Source organism: Cynocephalus volans, chromosome 8 (assembly GCF_027409185.1).
Source record: "Cynocephalus volans isolate mCynVol1 chromosome 8, mCynVol1.pri, whole genome shotgun sequence".
NCBI lineage: Eukaryota > Metazoa > Chordata > Mammalia > Dermoptera > Cynocephalidae > Cynocephalus > Cynocephalus volans.
Window position 1 is genome coordinate 7984802 of NC_084467.1, and position 16153 is coordinate 8000954.

A 16153-nucleotide genomic window follows, 5' to 3' on the forward strand; every position below is an offset into this window, starting at 1 on the left:
ACTGCTTCTTTTTCTACTTTCTCATCCTCTAACTTTTTTCTAGGGCTGCTCTTTTTAGTAAAGCTAAACAAAACTGGCGTCCTACAGTCTTACTAACCTTTGTTAATCTGCCTGCTCGTCACATCTTTGTATGGCATCTGTACTCACTCATGGGGGAAAGAGATTCTGGAAGAAGCAACAGCAATAACCAAGGCAAATATGGGGAAGTGTCTGCATGGGTTGTTAGCATGTGTGGGGCATAGGTTTTACTTCATTTTTTTGAGATTATGGAGATGTTATGTCATACCATTTTGTTAATTTCATATGACCTTAGAGTGAGAGACTAACTCCCTCCTAAGAAATTTGGTTGCAGATTTCATCACTTAAGCCAGAAAGTGGAAATTTGGATTAGGGATGCTAAATAAACGAATCTTTATATTAATAGTAATCTACATATGCATATGTCTTAATAGACTTTCACATCATTGAGGGGTTTTGTTTTTGGTTTTGGGTTTTTTTAGTGTTTTTGGTTTTGTTTTTTAATTTGGTTAAGGCTTTTTTTTTGCTTGCTTTTTCTTCAATTTGATTTTCCTTTTTTACATTTTAATTTTGGTTATTTTGGGGCCATTTTTTGATTTTGTTTTTCCAAAGGACGCGGATTCTGATAGCGGGGACGATTCTGACAAGAGGTCGTGTGAAGAGAGCTGGAAACTGATTACTTCTCTGAGAGAAAAGCTACCTCCCAGCAAGTTGCAAACCATTGTTAAAAAGTGTGGCCTCCCCAGCAGTGGGAAGAAACGAGAACCAATTAAAATGTATCAAATCCCCCAAAGAAGGCGCCTGAGTAAAGATTCCAAGTGGGTCACGATCTCAGATCTTAAGATTCAGGCTGTTAAAGAGATTTGCTATGAGGTTGCTCTCAACGATTTTAGGCACAGTCGGCAGGAGATTGAAGCTTTGGCCATCGTTAAGATGAAAGAACTTTGTGCTATGTATGGGAAGAAAGACCCCAATGAGAGAGACTCCTGGAGGGCAGTGGCCAGGGATGTCTGGGACACTGTCGGTGTTGGGGATGAGAAAATTGAAGACGTAATGGCCAGTGGTAAAGGCGGAACTGATGTGGATGACCTCAAGGTTCATATAGACAAGCTGGAAGATATTTTGCAGGAAGTCAAAAAGCAAAATAACATGAAAGATGAGGAGATAAAAGTCTTAAGAAATAAAATGCTCAAAATGGAGAAAGTCTTGCCACTGATTGGATCTCAGGAACAGAAAAGCCAGGGAGACCATAAAGCAAAGGAACCTGTTGGTGCTGGTGTTAGTAGCACCTCTGAGAATGTCGTAAGTAAAGGAGACAATGTAGAACTTGGGAAAGAAGAACGTGTTTCCCAGCTGATGAACGGGGATCCAGCTTTTAGACGTGGACGTCTACGTTGGATGAGGCAAGAACAAATTCGGTTTAAGAACTTGCAACAGCAGGAGATAACGAAGCAGCTTCGTCGGCAGAATGTTCCTCATAGGTTCATCCCTCCTGAGAACCGGAAGCCCCGCTTCCCCTTTAAGAGCAACCCTAAACACAGAAACTCTTGGAGTCCTGGGACACATATCATTATAACAGAAGATGAGGTTATAGAGCTTAGAATTCCAAAAGACGAAGACGGAAGGAAAGGAAATAAAGAGGAAAGCCAAGGAAAAGGGAGTAGAGCAGCTTCTAAGGATCCCCAGTTATCGTGGGGCTCCCTGGGCATGCGAAGTCAAGACCACATCCAAGTTAGCAAGCAGCATATTAATAATCAACCACAGCCACCTCAGTTACGTTGGAGAAGCAATTCTCTCAATAATAGCCAACCGAAAAGTATGTGCTCCCAGACATCTGCCTCTTCAGAATTGTTAAACTCCCACAGTGGTCGCCCCACTGCTGACCTGCAGACTTTCCAGGCGAAGCGTCATATTCATCAGCACCGGCAGTCTTACTGTAATTATAACACTGGAGGTCAGTTAGAGGGCAGTGCAGCCATTTCCTATCAGAAGCAGACTGACAAATCCAACCACTGTAGCCAGTTTGTGACACCTCCACGGATGAGGAGACAGTTCTCAGCACCCAATCTCAAAGCTGGCCGAGAAACCACAGTATAAACTAATTACTGGACAAACTTGAAATTGTGATGGAGGAAACAGGCAGTATTAGCTCATAATTTGAGTTGGTTCTACCCTTGGCCTTGAGTTCCTACTATTTACATTGCAAATATTAACTGGTTTTATATTGTTAAAGCATAAAACACTGATAAACATTTCAACACCTCCCTTTTGCTTGTATATTATAAATGGGCAGTTTCTGGAATTTTGGATAAAACATTGAGACCTCCTTTATTTTTTTGAGACTTTTCTCCTTTCTTGGTGCATAGATAATTAATGTACTTACTTACACAGACTTGTTTTGGTGTAAGTTTATGTTTTTATAGTGCCTATAAATTGATCTAATATCCAGAAAGACCTGCCTCTTAGTTCATGCAGACATTCAAAAGGGGAATTTGATATGTAAAATTAAATGTCTGTTACTCTACATAAATGTTAGAAATTGGTTTAAAAATAATAACATGCGACTGTGTGGACACAGCTTTGGATTTCTCAATTCATGTCTGTTCCTTTAAATATAATTGGAATTTTCATAAGCCAAAACTAAATGTCCTCGGACATATTTTGTAGTACACAGCTTTGCATCTTCCACAGAACTTTCACATCATCTTCTATATTTTACATAGAATTGTTTCAATAGTTTTTTTTTCTTTTGAATGTGTCAGAATATGTATGAAGTTTGTCATAATACTGAAATCTTTAAATTGGCACTATGTCTGGGTTTCTGTTTGTGGTTTGCATTTTGAAGTTTAAAGTATCATTTGACACACACACACACATGCACACACACAAAAATCAACTATTCACCAAAATCATGCCAACAGAAATACCAACAAAAACTTTTATAAGTGTTTGGAACAGTATATATAAGTTTGTAAAGAGGTTATTTGGTGAGAGAGGGAAAAGGTGGGGCATGAGGAGAAGGTTACAGCATAGGGCTCTGTGCTGCATTTTTCCAGCAGTTGATGAAATAATGAAATAAAAGTTAACTTTGGGTTTGGAATAAAGGAGATGATACACAATAAACTCTTCTTTGGTGAGCAGTAGTAGGTAGTAATGCTCACAGATACTCAACCAAGGAAAGGGAAGTCCTGATGAACATTTATTGTATCAATACCTCATTTTACTGTTGTGTTCTCAGTTTGCCTCACTGGAGAATCCACTAAAAAAGATGGATTTTAATGGGAAGAAAAGAATAGTTTTCTACATCCTTCTTCATCTCTTGAACTTGTCAGAAACTTTTCTCAGAGGCAGTGTGAAGAGCCAGAGATGTCAGAGATTGCCTGACTTCACAATGTCGAAGATTCCTAAGTCACACTAAATCATCTATCAAACACTTGTCTTCCAAATGGTGTGAAAAACTGTAGCTGAGATATCAATTGGCATTTTAGGAAGCCTTAAAGATTGTGATTATGTGGTTGTTTTTTTTCTTTGTGTGTGGGCACTATGCTTTATTAGAACACATTGTTTTTAATCATAGTATTTTTTCTTTGCTTCTAAGAAAATGCTTTCTTAATCCACAGAAAGTTGCTTTCAATTAACTTTTTTCCCCCCCCTTTAAAAAGAGAAGCTTTGGGGAGTATTTTTGCTTTCATAGCTGGAACAGTTCTAGACTTCAACTGAGGTTTTAGGGCAAATTAGACATGAGCGAATGATATTTGTAATGGGTTGACTTAATTGAGATGACAATCTCCTGTGCCATTTGGTTTGAATGTACTTGGTAGGCTACTTCAAATCAGTCACTTCAATGCATCCTGTGTAAATCCCACTTGTCCTTTATTCCTTTTTAGACTTAAATATGCTAACTATTCCTTTCTTGCCAAAAAATATTATTATCTAAGATTGAAAATAATAATGACTTAGCTTTCGATTCTTTAGCAAAAGTGGGCCTTCATTTCCTTAACTTGAGATAACATAGGCTAGGCCCATATATTTTTATTTTTATGGTGGCCTTTTATTCTTATTACGGACAGTTGCCTCCCTTTCCCACTAAACAATGGGAGTGAGTTACTCTCCACAGGTGATCAGATGACACTGTAGAATGAAGAGTTATATAATATTTTCATTTACAAAAGTGGGTTGTGATAAGGAATATGCCCACAGTGATATTCCAAAGAATTAGGTTCGTGTTTGTGTTTTATCTGCTGATCCAGGTGCCCTCATATTGCCAGAATGTTTAGATAGCTAAAGGAGCCCTTAATTTTATAGATGACCAGGAGGAAATGAACCAAGGCTTGATTGACTGCTATATAAGTCCCTTCATGCAATTCAGAGCAGATTCTTATCTTAGAAAATACCTTTGTGTGAATAATTGCTTCATTGAATCTCTTACCAAATAGGTGACTAGTACCATGTTTTTGTGAGGTCTTGGTGTAGCCCGTATTACTTTTTTTTTTCTTTCTTAATTTAATGCTTTCTTTCCCTAAAATTTAGTACTACAAGACCAAAGAGAAGTGGTCATCATTAAGCCATTATGATATTATTGAAATATTACTAGCTATTATTATAGCACAATGGGGGAAAAAGTATTTATGCTATCAAAATTATATAATGACCTGACATTAATGGGAATATAGAGGAGTCCTAATTAATTGGCATGCTTTCACAAACTGAAATGATGTTCCTTGGAGAGTTAAAGACATTTTGTTGATCTGATAAGTCCAAACCAAAGGGCTTTTCCTTTGTTCTTGCTTCTTTTATTTTTTATTTTTTTTAAAGGGATGACCAGTAAGGGGGTCTTAACCCTTGACTTGGTGTTGTCAGCACCACGCTCTACCAAGTGAGCTAACCGGCCGTCCCTACATAGGGATCCGAACCCGCAGCCTCAGTGTTATCAGCACCACGGTCTCCTAGGTGTGCCAAGGGCCAGCCCTCATTCTTGCTTCTAATTGTTTCTAGCACAGCGAATTGTTTCTCCTTTCACTGGTAATGCAATGAATGGGAATTATTACACTGAAGTGACTTGAAGTGACTTTTTGTGCTTCAGGTGCAGGTTGATACTGAAACAAAAGGAAACAAAACACTAAGTTTGTCATACTGATGTCTACATTAAAGGTTATCAGACTACAGGAAGTTACATAGACTTCCTACAGTCAGCTGCTGTACCCTGGTGCCTTACTGGTCCTTTGTAGACTTGCCTTAATGATTTTGTACAAAAGACTGGGAGGAGGGGAAGCTGCCTGTGTCCTGGGGTACCTTAATGAAGAAGCCTTCTCAGGTACAGTGCAAACCAAGCATTTGTTCTATATTGTTAGAGCCAAAATTGTTATGAGCAATTTTCATAATTGTCTAGTTGATGTCATCTTTCCCAGATTTTAAAATCTGCTCTAGATATACTTATTTTGAACCACTTTAGGTTGTGAAATGTATTGGTTTTCCTTCCATTACTACTGTAAAAAGAAGTTGTGAATCTTCTTGTTAACAAACTGTGGATTTTACCCTCAATTTCTTAAACAAAAAAATGCTTGACGATTGTCTGAGTGTAAGATCTGCCTTTTCAGAAAGGGAGAGTTAGTTTGTATTGTTAAAAAATAAAGTCCTCATTCAATAAAAGTTGAAGTCATCTTTTAAGAGTGTGATTTCTCTCTGTGTGGGAGGAGGGAAAAGTGAAACAAGGTAATGCTAATGAAACCTTGTGTTGACTTTTATTTATTGCTTTTTCATCCAAAGATGGCTGCAAATCAAGTCTTTTTTTATATTTCTCCATGAACTTGATTAGTTTAAAGCTTTTGCTTCTGCTGCCCTTATCTATTTAACAAAATTCTATCTTAAATGGGATCTTTAAGCCCTGCTTTATGCTGCATTTCACTTTATTAAGATGTTTTCTCTTATAATATGACTAAGGGGATATCACTTTCTGATTTCTTTATCTTAAACTGTGCTTTCAGGTTTTTTTCCTTAAATAGTCTTGATTTGAAGTTCTTTTAAATGAAATAGTATACTTCCTTCATATGGATAGAAACAAAATTTCTTAAAAGCTTTGAGTAACATTGTAGAGCTTTTCCGTTCTCCTTTAATCTCTGCTTTTTTCCACGCAGAGTATTGGTGGTACACTAGATAGAAAACAGGACAAAACAGAATATTTTTCTGTAGTGGGCCATTCGTCTTAACTGAAAATTTGGACCTGACATTATTTTTTATGTTGAAAAATAATGATCATGCATTATGGAGGCGAATACAAAATCTACATGAGTTTTTAGTATGAAACTTGAAACTTTAGAGGAATGTTATGCTTGAATTAGTCTGCTTCAGGCATCATACCCTTTGCCTTCAGGTACTTTGTATTTCTCTGCTATTGGAGAAACTGGTTGGAACATTGCCAAAACCCTACCATTTATGGAGTGACACAGATGATTCTAATACAGTGTTGTATATATAGTGATAGTTGTATGCACAAGGTGAGAGTCACATCCAAAGATGGAGTGGGAGAAGGTTTTTGAAGAAGGAAGCCCTGAGCCAACAGCAGAGTCTCAAAGTACAACTGGAAATTTATCCAAGTGAAGAATAGCAGGAGGAGGGAGGAAGCAGGGACTGCTTAGGACCTGGGAACTGTAACTTAGGATAGTCAGAACATCAGATGTGTGTGGGAGAGTGATAAGAGATGAAGGGGACTGGGGGGACAAGGATCAGATTGTAGCATGCTAAGGAGTTGGGATTTTATCTTGAGTTTGATAAGAAGTTACCAAATTAATTCAAACGGGGAAGATTGTATTATTAGATTCGCCTTTTGGAAAGTTCACCATGGCCAAAGTATAGAAGTTGAGTTGTAAGAAGGCAAATTCAGAGCCAAGTGCATCAGTTGGGAAGTTACTATATGAAACAAATGAAAAACAATGCTTTTCCAAACTAAGGTAGGGAGAAAGGAGAGAGGGAGTGACTTTGATAAATTATTCAGAGGTAGAATCAACAAATTGGTATATACAACCCTCTTGCTTGGATCATGGTTGGAAAATAAAGTAAACAAGACCAAGAAGGAACTTAGAGATTGGGAGAAAATGGGAGCTTTTCAGGTCTAAGAAAAGTGTTGTGGAAGCCCTGGAGGGAAAGATTTGAGACTGTGGTCACAGCACTGCTGATGGTGAGGAGCAGATTTAATTGTTGCCAAGAACTGAGATGTCATTTTGGGTATGGATATCTCCCTTACAGCTATTGCTTGCTTATTATAATTTGTCATTAAGAGCCAAGCCTCAATGTCAAAAACAGCCTAACCAGAAAACTCAGAATGGTGACATTAATTTTACCTTAAATCTCACTTCCTCAGAGATGCCTTAGTTGTGCCATCATCATCTCTCACCCAGACTACTGCAGCAGCATAACTTGTCCCTTTGCTTCTATTCTTGACCCCTATAATCCATTGTCCATATAGCAACCAGCACCATATTTTACAAACAGGTCATATCAGTGGCCTCAGGAGCTCCCCGTTGCACTTAAAAATCTGAACCTTGCCATAGCCTATAAGGTTTTACATGTTTCAGGTGCTTGCCTACCTCTCTGATTTTATATCTTAAAACTCTTGCTATGAACACTCTGGCCTTTTGTTCCTTGAATGTGCCAGGTTTGTTCCCATCTCAGGGCTCTCGGACTTCCTCAGTACTGGAGTCCTTTCCCATCATGCTCAACTCCTCTTCCAGATCTGAGCTCATGTGCCACTCTTCCTGCCTCAGCCAACCCCAGGTCAACTCTCATTGTTTTAATAATGATAACCTGTAATTATCTTTGTACTTGTTCTTCCATGAGAACGTAAACTCACCTAGAATAAGTACCTTATCTGTCTTGTTCATTACACCAGTCATCTGTATACACTACTCAGAAGAGTGGCTCAGACTTAAGGTGCATCAGAATCCCCTGGGGGTTTTGTGAGGACACAGACTGCTGGGTCCACCAGCAGAGTTTCTGATTCTGGGCCAGAGTTTCTGATTCTCTAGGTCTCGAGTGAGACCTGATAATCTGCATCTCTGATAAGTTCCCAGGTGATACTGGTGCTGCTAGTACAGCAACTACCTTTGAGAACCATTAATCTAGAATGGGGGTTGACAAGCGTTTTCTGTAGAAGGCCAGTTAGTAGATATTTTAGGCATCTACCCAACTCCACTGTTGTAGCAGGGAAGCTGCTGTAGACAATACGCAAGTAGTAGGGGTGGCTATGTTCCAATAAAACTATACTACGAAAACAGGCGGTGGGCTGGATCTAGCCTGTAGGCCTTAGTTTGCCAACCCCTGATCTAGAAGATAGTCACTTTTGAGAACTGTTGATCTAGAAAGTCAATACATGATGGTGTATCTGATCTAGAAGACAGATATGTGCCAGATGCCAGGGATTCATTGGCAAAGGACAAACATATGGTCCCTGGCTTGGTGGAGTTCACAGAGTTGTGGAGTTAGCCTTTAGACACGTAACCACACCAACAGTTATTCAGTACATCCGTGGCAAATGCCATGAGGGAAAAATACAGGGCACTCTGAAAGGTTATAGCAGGTGCTTCTGGGAATGAAAGGTGTCCTCTCCTTGCTCTCAGCTTATGGTCTTTGTTCACTGAAGAAAAAAGAAGCAATTAGAAGAATACGTCCTTTTCTTCCTACTTCTAATTCTGCATGCATCCATAATGCATACATACCCATTCTTGTCCTTTCCTCCTGTTAGTGGATGAACTGTTCTTGCTCTTTTCTGAGCCTAACCCTTGTTCCCTGCATTCCATACCTTCTCAAGGACTTATTGTACATTTGTGTCTTTCTCTTTTACAACATCACATTCTCCTGGATTATTCCTGCCAGCACACAAGCATGTCATTTTACCAGTTTCAAAATAGTCCCATGTCCCCTATGAGCTGCCACTCCATTTCTCTGTTCCTTTTTATAAAAATACTCCTTGAGAGAGTTTTCTGTACTTTTTATTTCTCACTTGTCCACCTCCTATTCTTTCTTTTTATTTTTCCCTATCCCCATTCTTGCTTGAACTCATCTAGTGAGACTCCTTCTCTTACCTCACACCACTGAAGCCACTCTTATCAGGATCACTAATGATCTCCATGGTGACGTATCCAGTGGTGTTTTCTCAGTCCTCATCTTACTAAATCTCTCTAGCATTTGACACTGTTGCCTACACTTTAATTCTTGGGACACTTTCTTCTTTGAGCTTCTTATTTTCCTCCAACCTCACTAACTACTCTTTCATGGTACTCTTTTACTCTCTGGCCACAGACCTTGGCTATTTATATATCTTTATCTATTCCCCCTAATTATCTCATGTATTTCTGTGGCTTTATCTTCCATTTTTACACTGATGATGAAAATGATAACTCATGTATTAAGCATGTATTACATGCATTAATGCACATAAGCCTTTTACGTGTGTTAACTCATTGAATCCTCACAAAACCCCTCTTCTGTGAGGGAGGTATTGTTATTCCCATTTTACATACTTTCCTAGACATACCACAGCTACTAAGTGAGAGAGCCAGGTTCAATCTCCTGGAGTCAGTCTGTCTACAAACCACTGCCCTGCCTTGCCTCTCTACTGACTGTCAGATGTACTCTCTCCAGCCTGGGCCTCTTCCCTGGGTTCTAGATGCAGACATACAACTGTGACCTGATGCCCAGATAGCGAGCATGCACATTACATTTAAATTAAACCAGAGCAACTAGCTCAGGTCAAGCCAAAAATCCAAGTTGTCCTCAGTTTCTCCTTTTTTTTCTCACACCTCGTGATCAGATCATCAGTAGGTCCCATTTCCTCTGTCTGTAAAACACATCTCAACTCCATATCTTTTCACCAGCTTTACTACTCACACCCTGGACCAGGCCACCACCATCTCCCTCAGATACTGCTATATGACAGCCTTATAACTACTCTCCTTGCTTCCAGTTTCTCCCAAGCCCCAGAGAGAGTGGTGCTTTTAAAATCACTAGACTGTTTTACTTCCCAGCTCTAAACCACCTAATGGCTTCCCTTAGAATAAAATCCACAGTCCTTACCTTGACCTATAACTCACTCCTGACTATCTCTCAACTGTATTTCCTACCCTTCTCCTTGCTCTGCCACTCCACACACATAGGTTTTCCTGCTTTCCTTAAACACACTGGGCTCCTGGGCCGACCCTGTGGCGCACTCGGGAGAGTGCAGCGCTGGGAGCGCAGCAGTGCTCCCGCCGCCAGTTCGGATCCTATATAAGGATGACCGGTGCACTCACTGGCTGAGCACGGTGCGGCCGGTCACAAAAAATGACAAAAAAAAACCCCCAAAAACACACTGGGCTCCTTTACATATCAGGACCTTTGCACTTGCTGTTACTGTTACCTTGATTGGAATAACCCCCCTCCCCCAAGACCTCAGGCGTGCTTGCTTAGACCTTCCCAGACCACCTAATCTAAAAGTCTTCCTCCCATTCTGCTCTTCTTCCTATTAGCCCCTAATACCTGCCTTTCTTTATCTTTCTTAATAGTACTTCTCTTTACCGAAATCATAATGTATACTTTGTTTACTGTTTATCATCTCTCCCTCCCCTGCCAATGGGACCTTTGTCATATTGACCACTGTATTCCTAGCATCCTGCACATAGTAGGAACACAAAAGGTATTTGTTGAATGAGTGAATGGATGGATAATGATTTAAAAAACATGCTCTGTAGGTTGGCCAGTTAGCTCAGTTGGTAAGAGTGCAGTGTTGTAACACTAAGGTCATGAGTTTGGATCTCCATACTGGCCAGCTGCCCAAATAAAAAATAAAAAGTATGCTCTGAATTGCCTTGGTTTGAATCCTATTTCTACCACTTTCTTAATTCTGTGATCTCTAGAAAGTTACTCAATTTCTTTAAGCTTTTTTCTTCCTCTTTTACATGAGGCTATCAATAGTACTATCTTCGTAAGGTTATTAAAAAGATTGGGATAGTCCATATCAAACATTAAGAACAGTTTCTGGCACAAAATAAGCTTAAAAACAAGGGCGAGTGGGTAGGAGAGAACATTCTAGGAGAGGGAACAGCCAGGACTGTGCCTTTATAAATATGGGGCATATTTTGAGTTAGGACTTTTTATAAACATAATGGCTATTGAAAAATATATTTTTTAGTGCACTTTCCATAATTATCCTAGTTTTCATGAAATAAACAAAACAATAGCATCTGACTCTTATCCAATTGTAAGAAAATCCAATACTTGCAGTTTTTCTCGTGACGTGTAAAATGTTCTTGTTGGAAGCTCATATGCAGCCTGGTTTGGGGAAAGGGGCCAATTCAAGAAATGGTATTGGTATTTGGACTACCAATTGCTGATCAAAATGCAGTTAAAGTTTTTAGGTCCACAGAGTTATGGGAAATCATTTTATGTCAGTTTTACTGTCATGAAAGCACAGCCAGAGCCCATAGGGAAGGTCGTCTTCATACCTTAACTGTCAGAGTCTAAGTATTTATTTTCATTGGTAGTTTGACTATTTAACCAATTTGACCAGCTATCTTGAGAATTTCTTCAAACTTATTCTTAAAGAAATCTTCAAGATAAAATATTAACAATTTTTTACCTGATCATTTTTACATAATCCAGCAGCCTTTCTCTTTTTGCTGAAAGAATCCCTTCTAGTGTATAGTGTATTTTTTAGGGAGAAGAAACTTCTCCCTCCCCAACTTTTTATTTTGAAACATTTTAAACCTACAGAGAAGCTGAAAAAAATAGTACAATGAACTTGTGTATATCCATATGTATATATTTTTTCTGAATCATTTGAAAGTTGCAGGTATTAGCATAGTTTACTCCAAATGCTTCCATATGTATCTCCTAAAATCAAGGATATTCTCTTAATACCATTACCCCATCCAAGAAATTTAATACTGATTCAGTATTATGCAGTATACAGTTCATTTTCAAATTTCCCTAAACATCTCAAAAATATTTGATGTTAGAAGAATGAGAGAGAAAGAGAGAATGTTTTAATCCGAGATCCACCTGAGGTTTATACATTGCATTTGGTTATGATGGTTTTTATCTTTGATTACATTGATATTTTTGAAGAGATTATGCCACATTCTGATTTGACTGATTATTTCCTCAAGATGAGATTTAGGTTAAACATTTTTGGTAAGAGTGCTAATGGTGATGTCTTGTACTTCCCATTGCATATCAGTAGACATAAAATGTTAATTTGTCCTGTTATCAATAAGATTAAAGTTTAATAAATTTGGTTAATGTGAAGTTTCCCAGTTCTCCCCATTGTAAATATATCATTTTCCTTCTTATTAATAGGCATCTGGGGTAGACTTGGGATTATGTGAATATTCTGTTTCCTGTCCACCTTTCATGCAATTATTTTAGCATTTATTAATGATCTTTGCCTAATTCAGTTACTGCATCTGGGGTTGCAGTATGGTAATTTTCCAATTGTTGATCCTTCTGCATTTATTAGCTGGCTTTTTTTTTTTTTAAGATGAGCTTTCCCTTTTTCTCTCTTTCTTTCAGTATCACTATGGACTCATGGATTCTTTCTATACTCAGTGTGCTGTATTTTTTTTTTTTTTTCTGTTGTTACTCTGATGTACTGGCCAGTGGGAGCCCGTGTCCTTTTGAGGAGGCACCAGCAGTCTTTGAGTTCTTCTACCCTTTCTGGCACAAGATATTTCGGGCACACCTTGTATGTTCCTTGCTCCAAACGTAGAAGCAGCCATTTTCTCAAGGAGCACTGGTTCCTTTCAGTGGGGAATAGTATTTAGAAACCAAGATCTGGGTGATAGGAATGCTTAGAAAATAAACTTTTAAAAAACACTGCCTATCATTTTGATAGTGTGTTACCATTTAAGAGACTTTCACATGTTTTTTAAATGGTTCATCTGTTGGGCCTTTCTTCAGTCTTGTGTGGTAGGCAAGTCAAATGCTAAAATCTTTATTTTAAAGGTGAAGAAAGTGAAGTTTAGAGAGGATTTAATTTTCCCAGAATTATAAGGCTAGTAAAAACAGGTGCCAGAACCAAAACTCAAGTCTTTTACTGCTAGTTTGATTTTTTTCTTTCTTTCTTTCCTTTCTCCCCCCGCCCCCCCACCCCATACTTACAGTCTCCTAAAAAGTGTGCTTGCATATCTAATAAAGCTGTGTTGTTGGCTGTTGGTCTTGGTCATTGCCAGCCTCACTAAAGAGAGATGCTTCCTTTGTGAGACTAACTGATAAATATTTGCATCCTTCTTAACATTGCCATTGGGAGCTCCTTCTGTAATGGAGTTTGCTAAGGAGGCTTTCAGTGTGCTGTGTGATGATGGGATGTTTGACATGTGACTTGGAGAGCTCTGTTTGGAAACAGTGCATAGTCATATCTAAACCCTCTGTCTTGTGACAGCCTGCAATTGGGTCACTCCCAAGGAACCAGAGGAAGCAGGAAACCCAAGCAGTAGATCTTAAAATGCTATGCTTATGCTATGATTTAGTATTTCATTATTGAAGGGATCTTTTTTTATCCCTAGTTGTTTTATTTTCATTAAAATTCAAGCTTTTTTTCATTAGCACTCCAAGGAACCTTTTTAGACATTTTTTCCCTAATCTCTCTCCACCATGAGATTTTAATACTTCAGATATACTGTGTATCTGTTTATATACTGTATGTTTATTTGTGCCTTAACATAAAAAAAGTAATTTTTTAAAAATTTCCCAAGAACAATTTTTGCCTCCTTTGAGGGTGACATTGCCCTTATTTACGGTACATGGAGTAGATGGAGAACTGAAGGATAAATCTGATTTTTATTATAATAACCCATTTTGTATTATAATAGTATATTTTAAAATAAAGTGTCTTTCTTGAACAACCAAATGCTCTCTGTAAATTATCTCAATCCTAATAGCACTATGAGCTTTTAGTTACCTGAAAGCTAAATTCATCCCACCACTGCAAAGATAGTAATTTTTCACTTTTATGGGTCCCTTCTAAACAGCTAGATAATTGGGACTTTTTGCAATACTAGTGGATTTAGTCTTTTCCAGTATTGTTTTTCTCTAGAATTCCTTGCTGTATAAGATACTACTTAATTGTATGTTAAACATTTAAGGGACACATGCATTTTTCCCCCTCAAATCCTCCCCCCCTTCTCCTACCACAACCCCAAGTAAAAAACTCTTGAGTCTTTGAGGAAGTAGAAACAGAGAAACTACAATTAAAATGTTTTTGTGCATTTATTCATTACAGACTATCCTGTGTGCTTTCTGTTTTTTTTTTCCCCTAAGCATTTCTCTCATGTCTTTTTATTATTGTTTCCTGCCTCTGTCTCTCTTATCTTTATCTTTTGCTTTCCCTACTTCCCCCAATATTCCTTCTATTTCTCTTTTTCTTCCCTCTTATTTCCTCTCTCCTACATGTTATCTCCTTTCTTTTCATTCAGGACTATGAGAGTAAATTGCAGGCCTTGCAGAAGCAAGTTGAGACCCGATCCTTAACTGCAGAAACAACTGAAGAGGAAGAAGAGGAGGAAGAAGGTGAAATCTAGCAAATGACACTTTCCTGTGTATATCTTTTGGATCTGTACTATCAAATTAGTCCATCATCTGTGATCAAAGCTGGATTCCTCATAATTGGCCCTACGATTTATCTACATTTTACTGAGCCAATTTAAAGATGATTTAAAAGATGCTCAATGCTGAGAATCCAGGCTGTATCCTATGAGGTGGGGGTGGGACTGATAGTGTTTCTTAGAATGTCACAAGGTTTCTGAGCTCAGTCTTCATATAAATCTCTTGGGAAGTTTACATAGGCTGTCTCATATTACTGTACCTATGAAGTTCACATATCTGTTGCAAATAAATGTAGAGCTTAATCTTTGTTAAGATAGTCTATTCACTTTGCTGGTGTATATCAGAGATTTCCCAATGAGAACTTTGGAATGTATCAGTGTACTTTAAAGCCATTTCTGGTAGATTTTGAATCACATTGCTTAGTCATCCTTGCCTTTCTTACATTTTACAGCATTTCCTAGCTGAATTAGGGCTTTTAATGTTAGTTATTGCCTTATAATACCATATGAACATTCATCACATTTCATTTCTCCACCCAACCTTGTGGTAATCTCAAGACTTCAAACTAACTTTGAAGGAACTCTTAATTTATGTACTAAATTCTTTATTTTTAAAAATCTAGGTAGAATATGACCTCCCCTCGTCCCATACTAGAAAGTTAAAAAAAGAAATATACGAAGTTGTCCAATATACCAGAAGCCAGGGGTATTTTTTTATTATAGCCACACATTAGAATTATATCTTTTTAAAAAAGAGAAAGAAGTTTGTTTCTTTGATGTACTGTTTTAAATAAACAGGATGATTTTTTTTTTAAGTTTTCTAAAATGTATATACTATTTTCATAGTATCAACAGAATTTAGTAGCCTTACTAAAAAGAAGAAAAATAAAAGCAGCTGAATGGAGAGAAACTGGAAAGTATCTTAACTTGATAAAAGAAATAAGGTAGAGGAGGGATGTAATTTCCATAAAATTCACCATTAAATATACTTCATTTGCTCTTTCAGTTCCTTGGACACAGCATGAATTTGAGTTGGCCCAATGGGCTTTCCGAAAATGGAAGTCTCACCAGTTTACTTCATTAAGGGACTTACTCTGGGGCAATGCTGTGTACCTGAAGGAAGCCAATGCCATCAGCGTGGAATTGAAGAAGAAGGTAAGGAGGGGGAGAGAACATGGGCAATCTGGAGGCAAAGCTGAGCCTGCTCTGGGTTCATCTGGGCTCTCACCTTAAACTAACCTTGCCCTTGGGGAAACTCATCTTCTTTATGCTATGAAACAGCTTTATTTATGCCTTTATTTAATATATGTGCCTGGAACATAGTAGATACTAATTTAATTTTTATTAAATAACATTTAAAAAAAGTTTTCTAGCTTATTTTACAAATGAGGAGACTGTATTCCTGATAGGAGCTGGAGAAACATATGAGTAGAAAAATGCTTCTCTTGGATTTCTGAAAAACCTCATTTTTGGTTTTCTACCATTAAGTTTATACCCCTGAGTCCTGTGTGCTGCATTGCCACTAATTTGCTCATCCTCTAAGGTCTGAGAGGCACTGTTGTGTA

General features: G+C 38.1%; 1 protein-coding gene across 15 annotated transcripts in view; it reads left to right on the forward strand.

The window, feature by feature from the left end:
• KIF1B (kinesin family member 1B) overlaps positions 1-16153 on the forward strand; it is a 133954-nt gene that overhangs the window by 74249 nt on the left and 43552 nt on the right. For 14 of the 15 annotated variants that reach the window (XM_063106852.1, XM_063106851.1, XM_063106854.1 and 11 more), the window contains 2 exons: positions 14460-14553; positions 15595-15743. In XM_063106852.1, coding sequence (XP_062962922.1) covers positions 14460-14553; positions 15595-15743 — 243 coding nt within the window. Of the gene's footprint in view, positions 1-630; positions 5686-14459; positions 14554-15594; positions 15744-16153 lie in introns of those variants that run through there. The other variant, XM_063106867.1, reaches the window with a different exon arrangement.